The 12,722-nt window shown below is 37.5% G+C and overlaps 1 protein-coding gene across 51 annotated transcripts in view; it reads left to right on the plus strand.

Moving 5' to 3' along the window:
- Positions 1 to 12,722, plus strand: part of svila (supervillin a) — a 123,987-nt gene that overhangs the window by 26,788 nt on the left and 84,477 nt on the right. For 35 of the 51 annotated variants that reach the window (XR_012387464.1, XR_012387465.1, XR_012387472.1 and 32 more), the window contains exon 1: positions 12,286 to 12,493. Coding sequence is in view for 31 of the 36 variants with exons in the window: in XM_073917311.1 (XP_073773412.1) it covers positions 12,439 to 12,493 (55 nt within the window). In the remaining 5 variants the exon portion in view is untranslated. 51 annotated transcript variants of the gene reach the window in all.

Consider the following 12,722-nt stretch of genomic DNA (forward strand, 5'->3'; position numbering starts at 1 on the left):
CTTTCTGTTGTTGAGGTGTGCATCCTTTAATGGTGTGTGCGGGCAGTAAGCCTAAATAACGAAGCCTCATGCTCTACAGCTGTCCTGTGACCCCACCTGCTCTCTCTCCATCACTTCTCAGACTGAAATAGACCATCACAAATGGCAGATGCACATTACAAACAATATTTTCTGTTCAACATGAGGTCAGAGGAGGAAATTAGGCTTTCAAGCCTGTTACCCATATGCAGCCAGATGTGATTAGCATGGAAAACACATTCTGTACGGCAGGATAAGCTTTTAAGCTATGTAAATATTTTAACTCCATTTCCACACTGCAATATCATTTTCCATTGGTTGAGTATTTGTGTCTGTAGTCCTTAATAGTGTGACAGGCTTATGTGTTAGCTGTAAATTAACCATCCGTATGCTAAATATACTCAGTCTAGCTTTAGCTAAGCTTAAGTGGCTAACAATGACTTATTATCTGGCTTAAGGATGATTTTTCGGTGCCTTCCTGTCATCGTGTAGCAAAATTCATATGTGTCACAACAGGGGGTTTAGCTCAGAGCAGTACTGAAAGGAGTGTCAAACTCTAAACACTAAAAATATCTGAACGCTTTCTTTTCAAACGAGATTAATACGAAAGGAGAATGTAGGACTCCTAGATGCTTTTTAGAAAGTTTATCTATTTTTAACATGACACTTTTAGCTTGTTTATTCTTTGAGACTCTGAACAGCAGCCTTTGAGGTCTGTAAGACTTGTTTTAAAAATAAGCCTTTTATACCCAAAGGCTGTATTTATTTGATCACTAAAACAGTAATATTTAAAAACACCTTTGCAATTTGGAAGAACTGATTTTTCAGCAACCATTACTCCAGCCCCATAATACTTTCTAATCGTAAATTAATCTCACTTCAAACAGGTGAGATTCATTGGTGTCCTTTCACGCTACAAAAATCACAATGAGAACTGTGAGTGCACAAGGGTGAAATGACATTATGTGCATTAAACACTTACATCATTTACATGTTTACTCGTTTATACAAGGAAAATTTCGTAATATACACATTAAATTTGAAAAGATGAGATCATGCATAGCTGCCTGCTTAGGCATGGGACGATATAAGATTCTAAATGTATGTAAACCTTGGATAAAAATATCACTAGGGATGCTCCGATCAGAATTTTAGCAGTCGTACAGGGTTAAAAAAAAAAAAGAATAATAAATTTCTTGCTACCTTAAACTCGGGAGCACCCGATGGAAACCCATGCAAACAAAGGGAGAACATGCAAACTCCACACAGAAATGCTAACTGACCCAGCCGATGCTCAAACCAGCGATCTTCTTGTTGTGAGGTAACAGCGCTACCCACTGCGCCACCGCGTCACCTCAACATGTCTTAATGAAGAAAAAATTTGGAGTGCATATTTGATGCATAAGAAGTTAAAATGCACACCTATAAGTCCATTACTTCTTTACTAAAAGAAAATAGGCCAATAAAGCACTGTTTATTGTACAATTAGTATATTACAAAAAGTTAAAATAAGTTTTAAAAAAAAGTTTGCGTTTTTTTTTTTTTTTTTTTTTTTTTTTTTTTTTTTCTCTCTCTCTAATATATCCAGCCAGGACTTGCAACACTGTCTAAAACACAGAACTTGCAGTTGTCATATATGTAAAAAGACTTAAATACAAGCAAGGCCATTAAATTGTAAACTCATAACCAAACACTTGTGATCAGTTCATGACATCAGCAAGATAAGTGAGTCCCAAGTGAGTCATAAAATGGGATTATCGGCTGACACTGATCTTCGGCCGACCGATCAGAGCATCAGTAAATCCCTCACAGTTTTGTTATTATTGCTCTAAAGTAAAATATTTTTTTTCACTGTCTGTGTAAAAAACAAAAACTTTTTTCCCCTTTGAACACAATGTTTGTTTGGTTTTTAGAAACGTGTGCAGTAAACATGTAATGCTAAATAATTAAAATAAATCATTGACTTCTGCTGTTGTCTTTTGTTTCAAAAATACAGATTTGTTTTTACAATTCAAAATGGCATTTTGGATATCTTTTCTGCTGGATATCTTGTCCAAAAAAAAACTAAAAAAAAAAAAAAAAATCAAAAATTTTTACTATAAGAACGATATATAGCAGAAAAATTTTTGCCGGTTATAACACCTTGACTTTTCCAAACCGTGGTAAACCTTAAAATATTATCATCTCCATCTGCTTCACAAAATTGTACTTTTTACTTTTCCTTATAGCCCATTTTCTAAAGAAGGAGTCCCAAATGAAGTTTATCTAAATTTAAAAATAATGGGAACTGTAATTGTTATGATCTCACTAGGAAACATTGTGGTCAATCAAATGCATATGATACTTTGTAGATTGTCAAAGCTGATTTTTTTTCCGGTTGGCCTGATTTTTACTAAGATTTAACACCCACTAGAGTTGCATAATAATTAGGAAACAATGGAGTTTGAGGCTGATGGTATGTCATTTCTTTGTGTTGAACTGGGCCTAGGTACTGTACTGTATATCCAGATTTTCTTTATTAATGAGCACTATGGTACCTAAATGAAATTAATATAAAAAAAATTTAATTAAATTAATTTTGTCGACCATAAAAAACAAAACAATGCAAATATTAATGGATGATTAACCACCAGGATCTCATTATTTCTATCTGCATGACGTTCCTACCGAAAAAAGTGTCTTATTCAACACAATCTGTCAATCTGTGTGAGCCTATGCCACCCTGGCCTTTATGCAGCTTCATTACTGCCTGTATTTGATGTAGCAGAATAAAATCTGAGACCATAACACAGAGAAATAAACCAACGACCCATAGCTGAGTTCTGCTGCATTCAGCCAGTAAGACTTCTGCAGTGTTTGATATGGGATCAAAGTCCCGAGATTGAGAGGTGACTGTAAACACTCATGGAGTCTGGTTTCAACCACTTAATGGTCACCTGATTAGGGTCAGGACTGCACAGCAGGACAAGGTCAGAAAACTGTCCACTCATTCCACATCACATTTACCTAAAATTACCACATACAGACACACACACACACACACACATCTCCAGCCTAAAAAGGAAATGTGTTTTGTGACTGGCTGACTCTGGGTCACAGCTTCTTTCTATTCTCTTGTCTGACTGGCTGGGCTGTGTTGATGATGTGGCTGCACCTTTATGTTGTAAGCAATAGGAAGTTGTGTGTATGTACAGTATGTGTGCATAACCTTGCCACCAGTGACAAGTCACCTTCTAAAGAGGCCAACCATTTTAGTCATGGCATTTACAGCCAATTTACACAAAACATATACAAGTTTAAATGTGCTGAATGTAAGTTTTAACTCTTCTAAAGCATAAAAATACCATAATATGTTTGCAGATATTTAAGAAACATGCCAAGTGAACATACTTCTTTATCTGAAAAGCATTGCTGAACTCAGATATTCTGCCTTGAAAATGTGTTTTCCTGCCGGAACGCTGTATTTGCTTTGGTGATTTTTAACCTGCCCTGTGTCAGTTCAGCCAATTATATTTCAGGACTCAGGGTTGGCTTGGTGGAAAACTGCATATTCCATTCCATTCCATTCATTCATTCAGAAAGTGAGACAGATTCAGTTCTACATTAGGTATTTAATAAACAAATAATATAAGTATTACAAATGTAAACATTAGGTGAGCAGGGGTTACCTTGTAACCGCATGTCCTAACAACACACTACGTGAAGAGATTTGCAGTGATAAGCAATTGTGGCTATTTGCACCAGACAAAACACAACAGAAATTCAAATACAGCCATTCAGAAGTACAGAATAAGCTGTCACTCACGAAATGGTTAGGTTTAAAATCTAATTAATACTTATTAAACCTTTTTAACAGTATTAAAAATACATGCTAAATCACTCGTAAATATAAAGTTTAAATAAAGTTCTAATTCAAATGGTTTATTTTCAAGATCTGTGGTGAACTATCTGCTGCTGCTGGATTCAGTAGTATGGCAATAAATGTCATGTACAACGGCATTCAAACTCGCATTGTTAGCATTTAACACTGAATAAAGCACATGAAGTTTACCTGAGGTGGTCATTGTCATAGTTTTTGTTGTTCACCTGTGAGAAATACATCATACATCATCCATCTAATATATCTTTTTGAGGTGTTGGTTAGGACAAAAACTCCTTTTAATATGGAAAATATTTCTTCTATCGGGTGCCATTGCTTTTATTTAGAACGTTGTTTAAATCATTCGCTCCTGTCCTCAATCCGGCAACCTCCACCTGTCTTCATTTTGATCCAGGAGTGTAATACCTAGTACAACCACTGGGTGTCAAACTTGCATACCTTAACGTACAAGTGGCTCAAACTCGCTCATTTTGAGGCTGGAATCAGCGGGCGTGCAACAACTTTAATCATAAGGTAAACACAAAATGACAGTGACCAAGCTGACCAATCACAGAGCTTGCTCTACGCATCATTGCGATGTGTAGTTACATTTTTTTGAGAGGACCACAGTGAGGGCTATGCGACCATGCGTAGGCTGCGCCGTAGCATACGCATGCACTTGACGCAAAAGTATAAATCAGCCTTGGGTAATAAATATTTAGTCTACTATGATTGATTAATGTGCCTCAAAAGCCAAGTGTGTTTGTAATCTGTTGCTTGATATTGTTAGTCTCAACAACATGAAACAATAACGCCCCATTTACACGGGGCTTCAGTGTCAACGCTTCACAGAGGGTGTCTCTAAAGTTGGGGCTGATGCGTCATAGCAACGGCAGCTAATAAAATTAGTCAGCAGTCGACTACTGTCTGAGCTAATGTATTTGCATACAGCGATCTGATTGGTTGACGCTTCCGTCAATGCTTAAAGTTGAGTAAGTCCCAACTTTTGCAAATAGCAACGCCTCTGAAGCGGAGCCTATGGATCCACAATGCAGTTCAGCAACGCCTTGACGTCACCCATTAAAAGTAAATAGGAAGCGCTGTAGCTGACACCCTGTGTGAATGGGGCGTAATGCTTTAATGCTATTTTAAGACCTTAACACATTTATTTCAATTTAGGTTTATATATAACATGTATTTTAACATTTTTATTCAAAAACAACAGTAGTGTTTTAATAGTCCCGTGAAGTGCTTTGAAATGTGCATTTTTATTTAATGTTTGACGTAATCTCAACCAAAACATGAAGAGAGGGTGGGACATAGTGTATTGTAGCTCCTCCCCTTTTTTATAAAACAGCCAATAGTGTTTAGCTTTATCACTGGTCTGCCAGTGAGAAAGTTGAGCTCAAGCACATCAAATGTGAAACGTCTTGAAGGGGGCGGGACATGTCAAATACTAGAGAGCATTTGATTGATCATGATTTGATGAGAAGCTAAAGTATGAGGTTACATGGAAAAAAAAGTTGATCCATTTAGGCGTAAGTGACAAACCACAAGACTTACATGTTTATATCGGTTGTATATCTTCCAAAAGGCAAACTTTGTCACTGTTATAGAGCACACTAGCTTATAGATATTCTAAAAATTAAGAATACTGATACTTATATCTAAATTCATGGGACTTATAAACTGTCAAAATTTGCATCTGTATTCTTCCTCTTGTGTACTTTGAGTGTTGGCACTGAGGTCCTCTGTATTTGACCAAAGTTCACTCTAAAATGTCTGGCCCCACCACTGATTACAGAGGGGACATGAATCATTGATTATAATGTGGCTTTGGATGTAATTCACATTCCACTTAATGATTCAGGTTCCCCAACATTAATATAAATGGAATCATGATGTGCCTTAAGATCAGACCTTAATCTATTCACATACCCGCTGCACTGAATGTAGACCTTCAACGTTAACTTTAGCATCGCTCCTTTTTTGCTCATTACAGCAATCTGAAAAGGCTTCCATCAAATGAGCTCCTCTGGATCTGCAGACTGTGGTAAAGTTATTCTACTTAAACATTGAATGGAGCAGGGAAAAATGTTATATTTTTATTTCTGAGGGACTGCACTGCTGAAAACCTGACTCTAATCACTGAAAAAAAAGTTAAATTTATGGTTGCCAGAATTGAACATACAATTTAAAATACAAGTGATTCTTAAGTTTCACACTGCGGAAAAAAAAAAAAAAAAATGGCAGATATCTAAATTGACGCAGTTCATTTTTCTTTGTACAATCCAGCGCAAGATAAGACAGCACCTTAAATTGACATTTTACTATGAATATTTCAGAAAGCTTTCATTAAAAAAGAAGGATGATCTAGCTACATTAGAAAACAATGTCAGGATAGCTTAAACGTCTTTGCAAGGTTTTGTTATTCTGGCTTGAGATTGGGCCAATCTGAACATTAGTTATGTTAACTTTGTCAAGAAAGCTCAAACTACTAATATCATCTCATAAATATCTCTATTAATAGCTAAAAATTAATTTGTACTGCGTGTTTTCATTTCTGAAAGCAGATTTCCTTAATTTTATTATCTGTTTTATATCCACTTAGATCATTGTTTACTTGATAATCCTTTTTCCTAAAAAGTCCCTAATTCCGGATGATCTTTCTGCTGTATCGTTTGACATTACAGTTTGATAGATGAGATGCTCAAGCTTAGATTCAACAGACTAGTCTGTAGCCAAGTCTCTTATTGTTTTGATTTATGGGATTTTCTGTTGCATAAGAAATATTTCTCAGACTTCCATGCATTTTTTTTAAACTCTGGATTTAAGCTTAGTCTTGTAGCATGTGCTTCTGGCTTAATTTGTCTCATAATTTGTCTTTATTTCTGTTTGCTTGACTTTATTGTAACCATTTACCACTTTAATCTTTATTTACTACTGTAGCGTGCAGATGGTATTCAACCTAACCCAAGGGTTTGTGCTGTAAATACTGAGCACATGTGCATGAGACTGTGTCATTAGATGGTGTGTTTTAGATCAAGAGATGATGTCATATTTGTGCTATTTGTCATCCGAGAAAGCAAACCAGCCTCTGAGGAACTAGTAGATTACATTATGTGTAATGACAGGACAGAGCACACATGCTCTCCTCAAGTCTCACACAGTGATGTCATCCCTTTAGTTAGATCCCGGCAGGGTCTCAAGTGCTGATTATTTTAGATATTAGTTCAGCCTCTGGAATGTCTTTGATTTTCTTATTATGGTGTGTGTGGTCATGATCTCCACCAGATACTGATGCTCTGTATCTTCAATTGACTCTATAATTGTGTCTAGAACAACAGCAGCTGGTGTCTCTGGCCACTTGAGACAATCGCTAACACATTCTTGTTATTTTTTTCCAAAGGGTTTCAGGCTATATGACAACAGTGCAGCCAAAAATAAACAGCTTTTGTCTTGCATTAAAAAAAGTTTCTCAATTACACAACAATCTCTTTTAAACAATTCGCACACTGTGAATAATGTTGTGTTACGTATGGAAGGCCTGTATTTGCTGCTGCCATCTTGTTAGTGAACCGTATCTGTAAGAGACAACATGCTGCATTAGGAAACACTTTAGCAACAATACTGCCATGTAATCTATTGCTGTGTAGGTTTATTTACCCTTGTCCTTAATCTACACCGGTGGCATGTGGTGAGGTTTGTGGCTGGTGAGGCACAACACTTTCAGGGTCAGATTTACAAATATATGCAACCAGATTGCAGGTGTGGATGATGACCGGTGAGGCACTGCTTCCCCTGACCACACATACAGTAGGTCCATGCACATGACATCATCATTGAGATGGACATGACAAAGGCTGTGTTTTTTAAAAACGTACAATTTGAAGCCCATTTTCAAATGTATGTGTTTTTAGTTCCCAACATGACATCATGTAAACAAACAAGCCATCGTATAAAAAAATTCCTTTTTTTTTTTTTTTTGGATGAAAACTTTATGTAAAATGCCGATGTTGGCCACAAGATTTCTGTTTACTCCGCATTTAATTATGTTAATTTGGTTCCAAACCTTTAAGTTTTGGGTTTGCTGTTGAACAAAAATAGAATATATTTTGAAGAATACTGGAAAGCTATAACCATTAGCATATAAATAAAACAGCGTTTCCATTCAATGAGTCAACGACAACAAAATTGTTTCTTCCTGATGATCTGGCACCGAATATCTAAAGTAAAAATGGAATTTGCTGCAGTAGGAGAAGCTGCATCAATCTTTTCTTAATTTAATAAATCACTTGCACCTCAGACAAATGCCAACATGCAATGAACGCGTGGTGGTGTTTAAAGGAACAAAGAGGCTCTTGACAGATCTGGTAAACAATATTATAATAACACTGATACTGAAAATCGGCTTTACTGTGGCGCAGTGGGTTGCTCGATTGCCTCACAGTAAGAAGGTTGCTGGTTCGAGCCTCAGCTGGGTTAGTTGGTGTTTCTGTGTGGAGGTTGTATCTTCACCCAGTGTTCCCGTGGGTTTCCTCTTGGTGCTCCAGTTTCCCCCACAGTCCAAAGACATGCACTATAGGTGAATTGAGTAAGCTAAATTGTCTATAGTGTATGTGTGTGAACGAGTGTGTGTGGATGTTCCAGGTGATGGGTTGCAGCTGAAAGGGCTTCCGCTGCGTAAAACATGCTGTATAAGTTGGCGGTTCATTCCGCTGTGATGACCCTAGATTAATACAGTAAATGGACTAAGCGGGGAATGAATGAATGAATGAATAATACTGAAATGGTTATGGCATTTTAGAATGATCAAAACAACATTTCAGATGTTTTACAATCTGAGCCTGCCGGTTTCATTCCCACACGTTTTTATCACCACATGATCTTTTATAACAAAATCACATAACTTTTTATTTATTTGCTTACGGTAAAAGTGTTTTATCGAATAAAGCGTTTATCTTACTCGTGTGCATACATTTTTAAGCCCAATTTCAAGACTTATGCTCATCTTGGCGTTTCCATCAACCTTTTTTATGCGCATAACCAAAATGCGCATAAAAATAGGTGGATGGAAACAGCTAGTGTTTTCTATAGGGGGAAAATATTCCATAAGTCATCTGCTGCTGGTTTCCATTTTTCATGATATATTTTGTGCTTTCAGGAAAAAAAAAAAAACTTAGCAAGCAGTAAATTATGACAATTGTCATTCTTTTGGGTGAACTATTCTTTTCAGTTAGAGATAGGGTTAGGGTGTCGGTGTGCGCGTGTATGAGAATGAGAAGGATAAGTATTGCAGTGGAAACATTGCAGTCAGGATAATGAGCTAGAAATAGTGCAGGGCAAATGACATTCTGCATGTATGCAAGTGCTTAAATGCCCTGCAGCTACCATGGTTTACTTCTAGGTTGCTGTCTAGTCTCTCTTCATTGCACAATAGCTTGTTTTTCCTTCCCTAATGTCGCGTCATCTTTACAGTGCCTCCTTGTATCCTTTCTTCTATATGTGCAGTACATATTTTCCCTCGTCCATTTTATAATAATCGGCATTCAAGCAGGAGCAGAATATGGTCATCTGTTTAGAGGACGGAACACAGTTGTTTTTATATATTTAACTTCTTAATTGCTTGGTCATAACCTTCTGCTTTTCTGACTGAATAAGATTGCTGCTTTTTATAGGAAACTAAAACCTTACTACAGCTAAATTAAAATTGATGAATTTCACAAAGAAACTGAACTGACCCTGAATTTCTAACTTAAGCGGAATAAATGCATCCTAGATGCATACTTTTTCAGGATTGCATGTGTTATGTGCAGTTTGCAAAATTAATGCCATTTTATTAAGCAAAATATTAAGCATTAAACAGTTGTTATCAATATAAATTCATACATTCATTTTCCTTCGGCTTAGTCCCTTTATTCATCAGGGGTTGCCACAGTGGAATGAACCGCCAACATGTCCAGCCTATGTTTTACACAGCAGATGCCCTTCCAGCTGCAACCCAGGTCTCGGGATAAATGCCAACTGACCAAACTGGCACTCGAAACGGTGAACTTCTTGCTGTAAGGCAGCAGTGCTAACCACTGAGCCATCTTGTCGCCCAACATAAATGTCAACATAAATTACTTAATTTTTTTCAGTTGAGTAAAATGTAATTTTAAAGATCTTGTGACTTTGAAGATTTGAGTAATGCTGAATTCATCTTTGCCTTAACCTCTAAGGGTGCTTTCACACTTGGTTCAATTGCCTGGACTGTACCCAAGTTCGATTGTCCCCCTCTTGCCACCTTCTCGGTTGATTTGTGTTCACACAGTCTATTTTCCTTCTGAACCCCTGTATCATCGAGCTGCTGTTTTGTTTACAGCTGTTGCTAGGTGACAGTCACAAAAGTAAAGCGCCAAAATGGAAAGGTGTCCGCACATTGCAATCGTTCTGCTTTTTTTTAGGTTTTGGACTTACAGAAAGTGACTTGCGTCCATCTGCTGCAAAAATATTATAGACGTTCAGAACATCACACAGTGTCTGCTGAAGCTGTTTTTTTAGGAGACGAGCAGACATTATTACTGTGTTTCCCCTGGCTCAGTCCTGCTTGTCAGTACAATACATGACACACACGCGAATGAACGTTATGAAAACGATAGTTTGTTGTACAGTTGGCGGTTCCCTTCCTTTATGTGGTATGATTGCATTCATGCCAGAAGTGGATCGGACCAGAGTTCGTCTAATCTGTACCCTAGATCACCTCTTCCAGGCGGACTAAGGTATGGTTCACTTTTGCGCACCTAAGTTCATAACACACGTTCACATTAGCTAAACGTACCATTCTCTGACCTCAAACGAAGTGCGGACCTAAAGTGCTTGTGTGAAAGCACCCTAAAAGTAAAGTGCTATTTTGGGGTTTCCGCCTGGATTTTGCCTACCCAAATTCAAAAGCTTCCCAACTCCACATACAGAGGTGTAAAGGCAAATGTTTGGTATCATCTTAAAGAAAACCCTTTGAATTTTCATAAAACACTTTTGGAAGTGATTTAAAAAATGTGCTGTCTGTGTTATAATAAACCCCATCAAAAATGGCTCTTTTTTTTTCTTTCTTTTTTTTTGTAAACTTAAACTTGAAAGTGTACCTTTTTAGGTTATGTGTGGTCTAGGTTGCTGTAATTTAATTTTGATAGTTCCTGCATATGTCAGTACCCATAGGAAAAAAGAAAAATGTCTCTATCATAATCTGCGCGAAATTTATTTTATTTTAACTGATGAGAAAACGGAGCCACTTATTGGGCCAGTGCAGACCTTTAAAATTTTAATTTAAAGAATATGGAAGTAAATGACATCATGGATCCGGTACCAGGTACGCAGAACAGGAAGAATTTGTTCCAAGATGTATTCAAATAAAGTGCATGCAGTCATTTAAAACTGTAATAATATTACAATGTGTAAAGTAGTAAATTCTACTTCTACTCTGTTACAATCCATTTCTTTGTTTTCACTTGACTTTTGATGCTTTTTGTCTTGTCATTTTTTTTATATAACTCGCACACATCAGCAGTTAATGTCATCCCCTCAAATGGAGTAACTGTATATTACATGAGAACTTCTGCATTGGCTCCTAATATGGGTATTTTATCTAATTTGAACCCCAGGCTAACAGGTGCACTTAGCACTGAGTCTTTGAAACTCTTCAGTAAACCTGAGAAGAAATTCAAGCAATGCAGGGTTTTTTTTCTAAACTACAGAGGCCAGGACAGTTAAAAAGAAAAAAAATTAAAACCTATTTAGCTCATCTGTTAATATTAGGAAAGCAGACCGGGAAAGACTCTGAGTCCATAAGTCAAATAAATTTTTCTACTACTGACACGCCGTCTATTATTTAGTCCCTCCTTTGAGCACTTAGCACAACAATATGACTTGGCAAGTCTCGCTCCTCATGGCAAAGATCTTGCTTTTCCACTCTTTCTCTTGCTCTCACTACCACACGTATGTCAACGCTTAGAGATGAGTGGAATTTCTTGTTCCTTTGAGCAACTTATCTTCACTTACTTTCTCACCCCTTCAGCTGTCCCAAAAGCTAAACACACATTCACTGCATGCAGCTGCTAGCGCACACAAACGCTACTGTCTGACTAATGCGTTGTTGTCCTTCCCGTTCTTTACAGCATGTCTTTCTCTCAGTCAGTCCTTCCTCATGCACCAGTGTCAGTTTTGTTAATCAGATTAGCAGCGAGCAGCATTAGCACTGTTGTTACTTTGCTAGCATGTAGCAGTAGCCATGCAGAGCCTTTCCGTTTGCACACTGTCATAGTGTTAGAGAGATACTGCTCTCCTCCTCCTTTCGCAGCACTCTCTCTCTCTCTTTCTCTCTCTCCACCTCCCTTCTCTTTCTGTCCCAGGACTGCTGCAGCTAACTCTGCATCACCTTGCAGTTTTAGACTCTGCTGGCTTTCTGCAGTCCTGTCTCTCTCTCTCATATTTTCCTCCTCTTTTTGGTCCTTCACATCCCCCCTCCCTCCTTTCTGGTCACTTTACTTTCTTATCTATCATCCACCTCTCATTTCATTGTCAAAATGTATCGGAACCCTTGGATCTCCAACTATATCAACCATGTCAAGTTGTGCCAAGGTGAGTAAATGGCAGTTCAGGGTGGAACAGAGTAGGACGGGCCCACCACATTTCTGTTATTGCTGTTTGTGTTTACAGAGTACTACAACCTCCAAGGAAAGAAGCATTCGGGGCTTTAAAGGAGAACTTGTGTTAATGCTTTTATTTTTTTATTTTTTGCATACTGTGGTTTAGATACGAATGCTTTAAATAGTTTGAATTCTATAGTTGAGTCTGCTAGGCAGTTTAA

Source organism: Danio rerio, chromosome 12 (genome assembly GCF_049306965.1).
Source record: "Danio rerio strain Tuebingen ecotype United States chromosome 12, GRCz12tu, whole genome shotgun sequence".
NCBI classification, from domain to species: Eukaryota; Metazoa; Chordata; class Actinopteri; order Cypriniformes; family Danionidae; genus Danio; species Danio rerio.